Source organism: Lagopus leucura, unplaced genomic scaffold (genome assembly GCF_019238085.1).
Source record: "Lagopus leucura isolate 7727_CA_CO unplaced genomic scaffold, USGS_WTPT01 Super-Scaffold_100128, whole genome shotgun sequence".
Lineage (NCBI taxonomy): Eukaryota > Metazoa > Chordata > Aves > Galliformes > Phasianidae > Lagopus > Lagopus leucura.
Window position 1 is genome coordinate 83,620 of NW_024962331.1, and position 13,154 is coordinate 96,773.

The window sequence follows — 13,154 nt, forward strand, 5'->3', positions numbered from 1 at the left end:
ACATTCTACAAAAACTGCAGAGCAACACGTGCCCAGTACCGTTTATACTCTCTTAAAGACTTCCTCTGAGCATGTTTGTCACACGCCCTTTCTCTCCAGTGCTTGTGACACATGGAACACTACACGCATTCTTTGGCAGTCCTATGACCTACCTGCAGGTTCTCCCCCCACTGAGACTTCCCTTCCAGGAGCGCATCCAGCACCGCACGGCTTGGTTCTCCGTTGGCCGCATCATTCCCACTCACAACATAGTACGATGCCCGAACTCGTTTGAAGAACTCTGGATCTGTGTTCTTTCCGCTGCAGTGGTTGGGGATGTAAGCCAAGTCCACATAGACAGGCGGCCCCGTGGGCACAGGCAAACTGCTTTTGGGACTATTGGAAGCTTTGGAAAAAGAAAGCAGAGGCTATCAAAACCCTTCTGGAGTGAACAAACACAAATTCACACCGAGGAACACGGATTTCAGAAAGGTTTTTCCCTGCAGTTAAGATTTATCTGGGCTCAGAAACAATCTGGGTGGATTTCTGAGCCAGTGCTGGAAGGAAATAATGGGAAAGGGAGTTCTGCTGTTCTTTGAGGATGGACTGGGGGGCTCTAGGCTCTGAACTCTTTCCTGAAGAAGGGAAGCAAAAGTTCCATTATTAGCTTTTGCAGAGTTGTTATCCCAATCAGTACTTAGTTCTAGCTTATTTCTTTTTGTTTAATAACCTACTTTTGCTAAAGAAACCTGTGCTTTGACCTCTGTATGCCTTTCTCATCTGAGGGTACTGCAGTGGGTTTTTTTGGAAGTTCCGCCCTGGCTTTCTGCCATCCCTGAGAATCACTGCTGTTCCATGGACTCTAACGCTTTTCTAGCAACACTGCTGCTACTTTTCTACATCTTTTCTTAATTTGCTGCTTTTTATGTTTATGAGATGAAAGATGTTATTGTTATTGTACTCAGCAGTATATATGCATATATAGATACAACCCATGGAAGGACTGCCCCTTCTGTGGAGTTGCAAATGCCTCTGTCTTCTGCTCTCTATTCTGGACACTTCAGTCTGTGAGCATAAAGCTGCCAACACCATCCTGTACATCTCCTTGTGCTGCCTAGCTGTAGCACAAACAAATCCCCACCCATCACAACCCCTGGTTTCTATTCCTCATCCCAAGTTTAGAGTTGGGCAACTAGGAGCACTTCTCTGAGCACAAAAATCCTGTATATTTGTCGTAAGCTTCCCTTCAGGCTTACACACCCAGGCACTGCATCTTTACTTTCTGCATGATGGTTTCAAGACACAGCCATTCTGTACAGACACACTGCTAATATCCTGCTGTAGGCTCTCTGTTGGACCTCGTTTCTGTGCCAGCTGTTCATGAAAGTCGGTGTTCAGCACCTTTTCAGATCACATTCCCTTGCAGAGCCCCACAGCCATTTCATTGCTTCACCCACTACTTTCCTCTGACTGCTCACCGCACTGACAGACTGGCAGACTCACAGAACGGCCAGGGTTGGAAGGGACCTCAAGGATCACAGATCTCCAACCCCCCTGCCACATGCAGGGCCATCAACTTCACATTCAATATCAGCCCAGGCTGCCCAGGGCCCCATCCAACCTGGCCTTGAACACCTCCAGGGATGGATGAGGCATCCACAGCCTCTCTGGGCAGCTGTTCCAGCACCTCACCACTCTCTCTCTGTAAAGAATTTCCCCCTGACATCCAACCTAAATCACCCCTTCCTCAACTTCAAACCGTTTCCCCTTGTCCTGTAGTCAACCTTTTCAAAGAGTTGACTCCCCTCCTGTCTGTAGGCTCCCTTTAGGTATTGAAAGGCTGCAATGAGGTCACCCCGCAGCCTTCTCTTCTCCAGGCTGAACAAGCCCAGCTCCCTCAGCTTGTCTTCATAGGGGAGGTGCTCTCCAACAGCTCTCTGTTTTTCCTGTACTGGGGGCTCCAAAACTGGACACAGTACTCGAGATGGGGCCTCACAAGAGCAGAGTAGAGGGGGACAACCACCTCCCTGTCCCTGCTGGCCACCCCTCTTATATCAGTCGCTTGGCCTGTCCACCCCCTTGCTGTCAGTGATGCCATCTGTCAGTGACACAAGTTTCTCTCACCTGAGATATATTTGCAACACACACATATGGGCTTTCTTTTCAGGTCTTCCTCTTTGGCTGCTCTTACTCAAGAGGAGGTGCCTGGTAAAGCCCCGGCAGCCCTTCCTCTGCTTCTCCTACACCCTTCTCTTTGCCAGAGTGCCTACAGTGATCATCTGCTGAGACCACAGCACATCAGCAGTGTTTTCATTTTCTCCATCCTCCCAGGCACTGCCCTCCTGCTGGCTCATCTTGCACTCAGTATCAAGGATCTGGGGCAGATGATTTCCACGTGGCCTGTGCTTTGCACAGAGCCTGGCACTGCGGGCTCTCAGCTCAGAGATGGAGGCGATGCAGCGGTACTTATCACCCAGAACTGGGTTCTGAATTAAGTTTCCCAGGACTCTCTGAAGAGGTGGCTGGATTCAGCTCTACAGAGAGTCAGAGTTTACCTCAAGGCTCCAGGATTTTTGTGTGAGTTGTGTGACCACATCTTTTCTCACTGCTTTGATTTCTTATGCCTAAGAAGTCCTGTTCTTTGCTTTGCTACATTTAGCTTGCTGCGGTTTCTCAGCTCTGAACCTGAAAAGAAAATGGACATTTAGTGAAGAATCTCTTACCAGGATTTGATTTGATGCCATTAACAAGGCTCTTGCCAGGGTTGCTGTGACTGCTCCGGGCTAACTCATCCTCTGTGTGAGGAGGCTGCACCAGCACACCACGTGGTTTGGGCTTCTCTCCTCCATCTCTTTCTTTTTTGGCAGTGGCAGATTTTGGAGATTTGTCCGATGGCTGTTTCACAGGAGTGGGTGATCGTTTCCCTTTCACATCTAATTTACGAGCAGGAGAGGAAGATTTGGGTTTGCTCAAAGGCTTTCTCACACTCTTGCTCTTTTCTTTCAAGTCTTTCTTTGAAATTTTATCAGTTCTACTCATGCTTTGCTCATTCACTAACATATCAGGGTCTACCATGCAGACATCGGGGTGAGGTGGATGAGGATGGGGATCTACCATTGGAACAGGCTGAGGATCATGGCTGGACCTAGAACTGACATGATGAGTGCTCCCAACAGCTTTGTCCACTGGGAGGAAATCAGCATCTTCATCTGAGTCCATGTTGGCATCCGCTGTGATAGATGGACATTCTTCTGTCTCAGGAGGGACATCGGAGTCTGACTGGGAAGTTCCAGAATCACTCACTGATGTCGGAGGGGTCTCCTCCACTGCAGCTGTTTGTGCAGGGCTACTACTAGTGTGGGGTGGTCTTCCTTGCACTGAAGTGTGGCCTTCCTCCTGTGAGAGGTCACTGTCTTCAGAGAGCTCATGAGGGCTCGGGTTAATGAATGAGGGCGACAGTTCTCCCTTCCTCTGCTTGTATTCACGTGAGGAAATTTTCTGTCCGCAGTCAAAACTGCCTCCTAAACGTGTCTCCATCTCATGGGAAGCATCTCCATGGTCTTCTGTTCTTCCACTCCTCTGCACATCTGGGAAAAAGGGCTGGAAACTGTGTTCGGGGGACATCAGAGAGGAAGGACGGCTCTGTCTCTCTATGTCCTCTTTGCCTGTGCATGGAGAAAAACTGCTGTCAGAATCAGGACATGTTCTGTCATCTTTTGCCTCTGCTGAATGGTATGTGCTTTGGAAAGCTTGCAGACTGGTGCTCACCTCTGTTGGACCATTGGCTGTGGTTTTATCGTCATGCTGCTGATGAGGAAATGATGCCAATACATCAGGGAGGGATGTCAGTGTCATCGGCTGCCCTGTAAATGGTGCCTTCTGCTCAGGACTAGTTACACAGGGTTGCTGTTGTTTCTCTGCAGAGAACGATGCGGGCTGTGAACTTTGGTACTCTTTCCTGCATGGCAAAGTACTGCCACCCATGCTACTACTGAGTGCAGAACTGTATTCTTCAGCTAACACAAAGTCTTTGGTTTCAGCTGCATGGGTATTAGCAGCACTGTCTGGAATCTGCAGAGGTGCGTCCCAAAGACTCCTGGTAGTTGGTTCTGCTCCGGCACTTGAGTATGCAGAAAGCATATGGGAGTAAAAACTTTCTGCTGTAGTTGGTATTACAGGAGTTGTTGCTTCAGACGATGGTTCCTCTGACAGGCTGGAAGAGTCATCTTTCAGCTGCTCTTTGGGCACAGACTCTTTCTCCACAGCTTTGGAGAACAGTTTATCCTCTTCATATGGACTCAGCAGTGAGAACTTAGTTAAAGATGAGCTATGGCTACTGACCTTCTCAGAAACCTCCAAGTACTCATCTTTCTTCTCCTGGCCTGAGGACAAAGCACAGGGAACCTTTAAAGGAAGAAAACTATCCCCTGAATGACTTGCTGAGGTTTGCTCGTGTCTGAACACACTAGATGTTTCGCTCTTCCCTAGCGGTGAGCATTCAAATCCAGAAGAGAAAGCCATCACTCTGCCCTCTCCTGCTGGGACCTTTTTGCATTCTTCTTTCTGCTTTTCAGAAGCAGACTTCAAATACGTGGCTTGCTCATAGCACTCCAAGACCACCTCTGTACTTGGATAACCTGTTACACAGAAATGTGATTCCTCTGTGGATTTTCCAGTATCCTCTTTCTTTTGCAAAGAATCTTGGCTTAAATGGCACATTTCTGAAGCCTGCTCATCTCTGCCTATGTCTGGCAGGTCACTGTAGCCAGCAACACGTGCCCCCAGAACGGTGGCTGGTGTAGTTTTCCTAATGCCATAATCCTCTTTCCACAATGGCTCAGAAGGTGACGAGGCAGTAGAAGTGGGTGAAATGGAGTCCTCATGCTTGCTTTGCAGAAGCAGTTCTGACACACAGAACTCCTCCTCTGCTGAGATGTGTGCGTAGACTGTGCTGGCAGCTTGGTCAGGGCTGTGGAGTTTGAACTCCTTTTCAGATCTCTCATTAGCACCTTTTTCTAACTCTGAGTCGCTCATGTTTTCTTCCCCTTGACCTGCTTTCTCATAGTATACATCTTTCAGATTTTGGCCTTTGGATTTCAGGGGTAGAGGTATCTGTTTCTGGCTAGACAAAATGATGTTCTTATCTGGACAAGCAGCATCAGTATGGGCTGCTGATTTTTCTTGATAAAATGTGTCTGTGGGAGAAACAAATGCTGTGGCTGCAGATGATGGGTGACATTCAGAGCCCCGTTCTCCTGGCAAAGCGCAGGACACCTTCAGTTCTTCCCGCTCTTCAGGCAGCCTAGGTTTACCTGTTTCAGACAAGGGCAGGTACTTTTCGTGGATGTCTGCATACTCAAAGGCTGCATCTGCTTTATCTTTAGGGGATGCTGGAGATGACAACTCCTTCTCAGCAGAGGTATAAAGGCAGGATTCTTCTTCCTTTGCAGAGACGTGAAAGCTTTGATCTTTTTGAAAGCTTGGTGCTGTTGTTGGCACCTTATCAGCGTGACCTGGAATGTCTGCACCCTCAGACATGAAAGAGGAGAGTCCAACTCCAGATACAATTATCTTCTCATAGATGTCAGCATACTTGAAACTTTTTTCATCAGGGTAGGGAGTTGGTTCTCTTTCTTCTTGCTCTTGTCTCATAGAACTGTCATCACTTCTGGATCTGCAGACCTCTTCCTCTTGGGAAGGAGAGTCCAGGGGGCTCCTGGAATGGGACTCTGGAAGATATGCTACTGGGCTTGCAGCACTACTTTTTTGAGGAGGCACTTGTCCAAGAGAGGAGTGTGCATACTGCCCTGACACTGCAGCACTGTCTTCTGTGGATGCTGCTACGTATTCATATGCCTGTCTTGTTGACTGCAACAAAGCAGATGCTGCTGCCATCTGCTCTTTGCTTCCAGTAGAGTCATAGAGAGCCTCGACGGATTTGTACCCATCCTCTTGCTTTCTATCTATTTCCTGATATAAACCACTGACACCTGTTTTTTTCTCTGCAGGCTTCGATGGGATTTCCTCCTGTAGAGGTGCCTCACACTGATCTACTTTGTAAGGCCTCTCTGTTTCTGGTGTTGTGCCAGCCTTCTTTTCCAGAGGGCTAGTTGCTCTCACCAGGGGAGATGCTGTCAGTGCTTGGTCTAGTGACTTTGCATAGATATCTAGGACAGCTTTCTCCTCATCATCTAAATAGGAGTAATCTCGTTTAGATGCCAGCAACAGATCTTGCCTTTCTTTGCCTCCAGTTAACACTTTGCCCTGACTTTCCTCACCAGAGACATACTGAGAAGACAGATGAGAACTGTCTGGGAAAGAGATGTCAACAGGAGCTATTTTCACATTCTCTGTTTCCGCTGTAGGTTTGGTACTCTTCAGTGTCTCTTCTTTGTAACCACACGATTCCACATTTAAACGTTCTGCTTCTGCTTGCATTAGCACAGCTTTGTCTTTAGCATGGTGGAGAACCTCATCTTCCTCGCTGGGTAACTGCCCTGCTCTTCCAGTGTCTTTTCCTTCCTGAAGATACTCATATTTAGAGCCCCATGTTTCCCTTTCTGCTCTTCTCCAGGTGAGACTGTCAGGCTCTACAGGAGACAGAATCTCCTCTTCTCCCATTTTAGAAAGGGATTTTGTTTCATATCCTGGTGCCTCATCCAAGAATGTGCTCTCTCTCTCCTTATCGTACCTCTGCCGCCTTTCCTGAACAGGAAGCTCCTCCACTTCTTCTGGAAACCATACTTTCTTCTCATTGCTTACATCTTTCATGTAAAAGTCTTCCATTTCTGGAGATTTTTCTTCTCTGCCTTCCTTCATCCTGCAAAATTTAACATCCTCAGTAGAAACGCGTGATGACGTCTTACCCTCAGTTGGGCTAGGTTCTATGAAGTGTGAGCTCTTGGCATCTGGAGATACTTCCTGAGAAAACAAGCCTGAAGTTCTTCCCCTAGATGTGCCTTCTCCAGTTAGAGAAAACAAACTGCTATCATCTGGAGACATTTCTTCACTGGAAGTGTCTCTGGCTGATGCGTCTCTCACTGGGGTCCTTTCTGGACAAGAAAAAGATTTTGGTGCTTCTTTTATGAGTCCTTTGGTAGAAACTTCTGGTGATTTTTCATCCACATCTGGGCTCTGCTCTGTAAAATCCATGGGTTTCACAGCCTCTGAAGGGAATTTGTCAGTCAAGTCAAACACCATCTTCTCTTTCACAGGTCTATCCTCTGCGAAACCAAGAGATTTGATGTCTTTTGGAGAAATTCCCTTAACAAAAAGGTCTGAAGAGATTTCCTTGCTGGGACTCTCAGTGAGAGAAATAGATTTGGTCTCTTCTGGAGAAATGTCTTTAACTGAAACCTGGGAGGACTTTTCTTCTTCTGAGGCGTCTTCTGCAAAACAGAGCAGTTTTCCTTCTGCTGCAGCCATCTCCTTCATAGAAATCTCTGAGGATTTTTCTTTTCCAAGATTCTCTTCTGTAAAAGAAGCCAATTTGGGATCCTCTGGAGAAAATCGTGAGGTTTCGTCACTTTCAGATTTGGTTTGGTGTGTGAACTGTGGAGAATCCATACTTCCTACAGATGTTCCTGTGGCAGAGAAAGGTTCAATGGTCAAACGTTTTGAAAAGCCCATTAAACCTTCTGCCACAGATTTGGTTTCCAGCTCTTTTCCTGGCTCCAGAAACACATCCATCTTGGGATGGGGCAGTACAGGCAGCTCCTCCTCCTCCCCTATCACCACTGTGTCCTGCTTGTGGTAGGACAGCCAGGGCAGCTCCTCCTTCCCCATGGGCGCTTCCTGCACCTCCTCCCCAGGAGACAGTGGCACATCACTGTCTGAATCCAGCTTGTGCTGCTCAGGTCCGGGTGCGTCTTTTTCATATTTGCACTTGGCTGCAGACACCTCATCATCTCTGAGAGGTTCATCCTTGGCTCCTTTCACCACGACAGAAGTCTGGCTTTCTGACTTCTCAGCAGTAGCATCCGCTTGCTTTTCAAATAGCTCTGAATCTACTGTTTCTAGTTTTTCCTCCACTGGAGATTGGTGGAAAGGTGTGTGTCCTGCACTGGTGGGGCCGGACTGGGTAGGAGATGCCATTTTGACTGTACTATCATCAGGGCTCATGCATCGCTCTTCAGCCTCTACAGAGTCAACCTGGGAGAACGGTGTTTCTTCAGCAGACAACGGCAGGCCTGAAGTTTGCATCACTTCTGTGGGGACGTTCATTAACACATTATCCGGGCATTCTTCATGAGTAAACAATGGGGCACTGTAATGCCCTCTGAGTTTCTCAGGCATTTCAATATTTGGAGTCCCATCTTCTTCCTCTTCATCTTCTGCCTCTTCAGGAAGATCCTTTTTTTGAGCTTCCAGTTTTCTCTCTCCTTCTGCTAGTGCATGGAAATCTTCAGGAAGCGGAGATTTAAAGCATTTGTCTTCCTCCAAAGATGATGTGGGAGAGATTGTGCCAGCGGAGGGCACATAGTCGACACCTTGGGTTGCTTCAGTCCGAGAAGAAGGCATGCTGTTTACTGTGTCCAGAAGTAAAGAGCTTTTCCCAGTTTCTTCTGTCTGTGGTGCTGTTATAGATGCAACTGATTGATCTTCTGCTACTGAAGTTGCAAAAGATGAAAGCTTATCACATTCTGTAATGGAGGTAGCAGAAGATATATGTTCCTCCTCAGCTAGAGGTGCTGCCACTATGTTTGTAGGGTATGCCAAGATTTCAGACTCCTGGCCAGCATAGCCTTTGGCTGCAAGGTCTGCAGCAGGCACGGCCTGTATTCCGTGTACTGCTTCAAAAGAGCCGGGGTGGTCAGGAACAGAAATGTCATATGCATTGACGTCGTACTTCAAGTGCGGGATCCTCTCTTCCTGTTCATCATGTATTTCTTCATCAGAAATGGTCTGCTCTGTTTCTGAGTAACCTGGGATAGTTTCATCTTGGATGTATGAAACATGTTCCACTGCTGCTGCTGCAGGGACTGGCAGACTGCTCAGAAATGACTCCTCCTTTGTTACCTCCTTTCCAAGTAACTTGCTTTTCTCACCCATGTCACTACCTTCTTTTTCCTTTTCTTCAGTGGTCAACAATTTCTCCTCCCCCTCATCCTGATTTAGCTCATAGAAATCTTTCATCTTTCCCACTTTCTGTTCTGCCTTCATGTACTTTTCTTCCTTTTCTTCCTGTTCTGCCTTTTCTAACATATCCTCTCTCTTTTCCTTCTCAGCCTTCTCCCGTGCTTCTGTCCCCTCGTTATACTCTTCACAGGTCTTTGTTTCTGCTTCCCTCTGTTTTCTGTCCAAGGAGATTTTCTCCTCCTCCTCCCTGTCTTCCTCTCTGAATGCAGGTGACAGAGCACCTTTTGCTGTGAGAGCTATGTGTGATGGTACCTGTTCTCTGTCTAGCAACAGCTGAGCTTCCTTGTACTGCTCAGCTTCTCTCTCACTGTATCTCATCTCAAGATCCTCATCTACTGTTCTTTCTTCATCCTCTGTTTCTTCAGCTCGACCTGCTTTTGGTTCTAGATGATGAACTGCTTTTTCCTCTGCTGGTGATTCTTTTTCCCTGTCAGTAGTAGTTGGTCCCTGATCAGGAATGTTTGTTTTCAAAATCAGATCCACTGCAAGTTGATTTGGATCCGTCACATCTGCAGGCTCTTTCATCTCTGTTTCAAGTGCTCTCCTAAATTTATCACTTATTTCAATATCAGACATTTCTTGAGTCACCTGCAAATTCCCTTTCTCCTCATGCTTCAGTTCCTCAAAATCCTTTGTAAGATCTTCTGGTGAAGACAGGACTAACCTCTGTTCAGCAATGGCAGCCTCTCCTGGCTCCACCTCTGCTGGCAACTTCTCCACTGGTGACGTCTTCAGATCACTGAGTATTTCTTTTTCAGGCTTGACTTTGATCTTCTCAGTTTTGATTCTGCCTGGAACTTTTGCCTTGTATAATGTTTTCCTTACCTCAGGAGTAAATGGTTTTAAGTCTGGTTTAGACAATTTTTTGGGCTCTGGTTTGGTTTCTTTCTTTTTATCTTCTTTCTTTGAATCTTTCTTTTCCTCTTTCTTTCCATCATCTTTTTTAAAGTCCTTTTTCTCCTTCTTAATCTCTTTCTTTTCTTTATCTTTCTTCTCCTCCAGTTTGGATACTTTCTCTTTGAGATGCTTTTTGCCAACTTTGTCTTTTGCCATTTTCCTTTTCTCAGCTTTGAGAGCATCATTTGATTCTGTCTTTATCTTTTCATGCTTCACAGGCTTCTCGGGAATCTTCTCAGAGTGTTCTTTAACTTTTTTCTCACTTTTAACATCCTTTATGACTTCCGGTTTTACTTCTTTAATCCCCTCTTCAACTGCCTCCTCTTTCTTAGCTTGCTTTGTCACAGATGGCTTGGGGGAAGATTTAAGACTCTCCTTACTGTCTGTTCTCTGTTTAATTTTGGTCTGCTTGAGCACAGGTGGAGGTATTCCAGCAGTGATATCTTTCTGAGTAGCCACTGGGTACCTCAGGAAATCCAGGTGCTTGAGTTTCTCAAGACCTTCCAGTATCTTATTTTGAGGAGCATTTCCAGGAAACAGAACCCTTACAATTTTCTCTGTTGGGCTGGCTGGCAGCCACACCACCAGGGCTGTGATGGACGTGAGATAGGGAACGGAAATTTCACCTTCTTTCCCACTTGCGAGAATTATGCCAGTCTTTGCTTTACTATTACCAGCCCATTTCTGCATTAGAAACTGCATTTCCTTACTGTCCTTGACAGGATTCAGTACATACATGTCCAGCCTACCCACTCCCATTTTGTGGAAAAGCGTGATAGGTTCAATGGTATTGCTCACCACCCTGTAGAGGGGCTCTGATTTAATGCCAAGCCTGTTGAGATACTGCAGTGTCAGGCAAGCTTCTTCGATGCTCCTCTTTACTTTCATGGACGATTCTGGCATCTTCAGCTTTTCAGGAACATTAAAAAAAACCACCCCCAGCTCAGGAGAAATGAGGTTCTTCATCCAGTCGCTGTAGTTGGTAGACCCCTGGGACTGCTCCTCCTCTTGCTCAGCAACTTTCCTCTGCAGCAGCCCATTGATGCCAGGTAGGTTGTCCGCACCGATGTGGGTCAGAAGAATAGAATCAATCCTATCCAGGTGCCTTACCAGCTTCCAGAAACATGATTTCCTGTCAGAGCCACCATCCACAAGGATGTTAAACCCATTAACAGCAAAGAGAGCAGAATCTCCTCTTCCACCAGGGAATATGTAGCAGCAGGGCTTAGAAAGCTTCAAAAAGCCCCCTGAGGTGGGTGGCTCCAGAAGATCAAATGGAGATGGCACATCAACTGTTTCAGAGACATATTCTGCAAACTCAGACACCCCATCCATTTCTGGCAGAACTGGATCGGGGTTCAGTTTCAGATTAATAATATCCTGAAATCGGGGATGTCCAAGATTGCTCCAGTCTCCTTCTCCCAGGCACGACACAGTAAGGGAAGCCTTGATATCTGAATCAGTGCTTCTAAGAATCTGCGTGACCTATTGAGACAGGCACAGATAAATAAAGATCAAATACAGCTCTGAGACCAATTCAACCCCTTAAAAAAAAAAAAAAAAAAAAAAAAGCCAGTTAATGCAGAAACACCAAAGACTTCACAAGCACCTTACAGGCAGGAAATGCTGAGGGTACATGCAATATTCCATTACAAATAAATGTATAGGGCTACATTCTGCTCTCTTTTGAAGTTCTTCATGTTGCTGTGGTGCTATGCTTCCTGTCTGCCTGAGCTGCATGCTGACAAGACCTCCAGAAAGAAACCAACAGCAAGAACCATCTTGTCCTTTTTCCGTACTTCTTTCTATTCATCTTTGGATATCTGTCTCTATCTTGAGTTAAAGGTAACAGTTCCCTTTTTATTTGTGAGTTCTAACCCTGAGATGCCCTTTTAAATGCCATACATCATTGCCTGAACTAATCCTCATTAACTGGCTAGCAAACAATCATACAGCAGTTTGCACAGTTTTAGTACTGCGAGACTTTGAATTCTATTCAGATTCATTTTCTTTCCTGGAGCTTATTTTAAAAAGTCAGGACTGCATCCCTGACATACAGGCCGTGGGACTGTACTGCGTGATAAGTAGAGCTATGTTTGATATCATTTCCAAGCTCCTTAGAGAAGGATTGAACTTACTGCTTACTCACCTCTGGGTCTGAAAGTATCTCAGCAAATTTCTGGTAAGTGAAGGTCCCTGTCTGCAGGACCAAGTCTCCTTCCTGGTCAGAGCTCTGACCACAGAAGATCAGTAGTTTGTGGGCTGATGAATCGCACACCAGCGAGCGGACCTGTTGCCATGAGACAGCACTGTCACTAGTTTGATTTGCATTTTAAAAAGTTATCTGTATTCTTCAGCATACAGAAGAGAGGACAACCACACAGAGAGTGAAAACAGTTCCAGGTGATATTAACGTGCTATTTACAAAGAGCCAAAATGTAAGTTTCCTATACAGGGAAGGCAGTTCCACTGCCCACCTGACGCAGCTCAGCATCACGTTGTAATTCACATTAGGAAAGTAGGCCAGAGTTAAAATGTTTGGCGTTACATTGCCATGTCAGATTGGTGCATTTAAACTCTCATCAAACTAGAATGTTCAGGGTTCAGAAACCTTCCACCCTGTTCATTGGGAAGCTCTACGAGCGCCCAAGAAATAATTAACATCAAAAAATTCTAGAGGCGCTGACTGCTCCAGGAAGCGGCTCCTTCCCACAGGGCTGGGACAGGAGGAACCAACTGTTCCTGTGTGTCTCCTTGTGTAGCAGTAATCTCTGCCCTAGAATACTGGCTCACAGTACACATCTCGCTGGCAAACCAGAACATCTGGTGTCATCACATCCTGCAGCAGATTGGCAACGTGGCTGAGGTCGTGCTAAATGTGATCATGATCTTCTGTGTTAAACATCAGCCAGGAATCTGACATGGAGGAAATCCCCCAGCACCAGGTTCTTACCTCAGACACAATGCTGTCCACATTGGGGTTTACCAGGATCACTGTCTCCAGAGTATCACTCCGGTGATGGAGGGTTCTTTGGCCTAGAAATAAAACAGGAAAAGAGAAGCTGGTAAGAAAACAACTGTATTCCAATGTTTAAGCTTCTTAAATTTCACTTCAACGTGACTTTGATTGCAAAGATACA

General features: G+C 46.3%; 1 protein-coding gene across 3 annotated transcripts in view; it reads right to left on the bottom strand.

Annotated features, from left to right (window-relative positions):
* MAP1A (microtubule associated protein 1A) overlaps positions 1–13,154 on the bottom strand; it is a 54,923-nt gene that overhangs the window by 4,216 nt on the left and 37,553 nt on the right. For all 3 annotated transcript variants that reach the window (XM_042887977.1, XM_042887976.1, XM_042887978.1), the window contains 4 exons: positions 12,968–13,050; positions 12,164–12,304; positions 2,703–11,499; positions 153–385 (listed from right to left, as the gene is read on the bottom strand). In XM_042887977.1, coding sequence (XP_042743911.1) covers positions 153–385; positions 2,703–11,499; positions 12,164–12,304; positions 12,968–13,050 — 9,254 coding nt within the window. The remainder of the gene's footprint in view (positions 1–152; positions 386–2,702; positions 11,500–12,163; positions 12,305–12,967; positions 13,051–13,154) is intronic.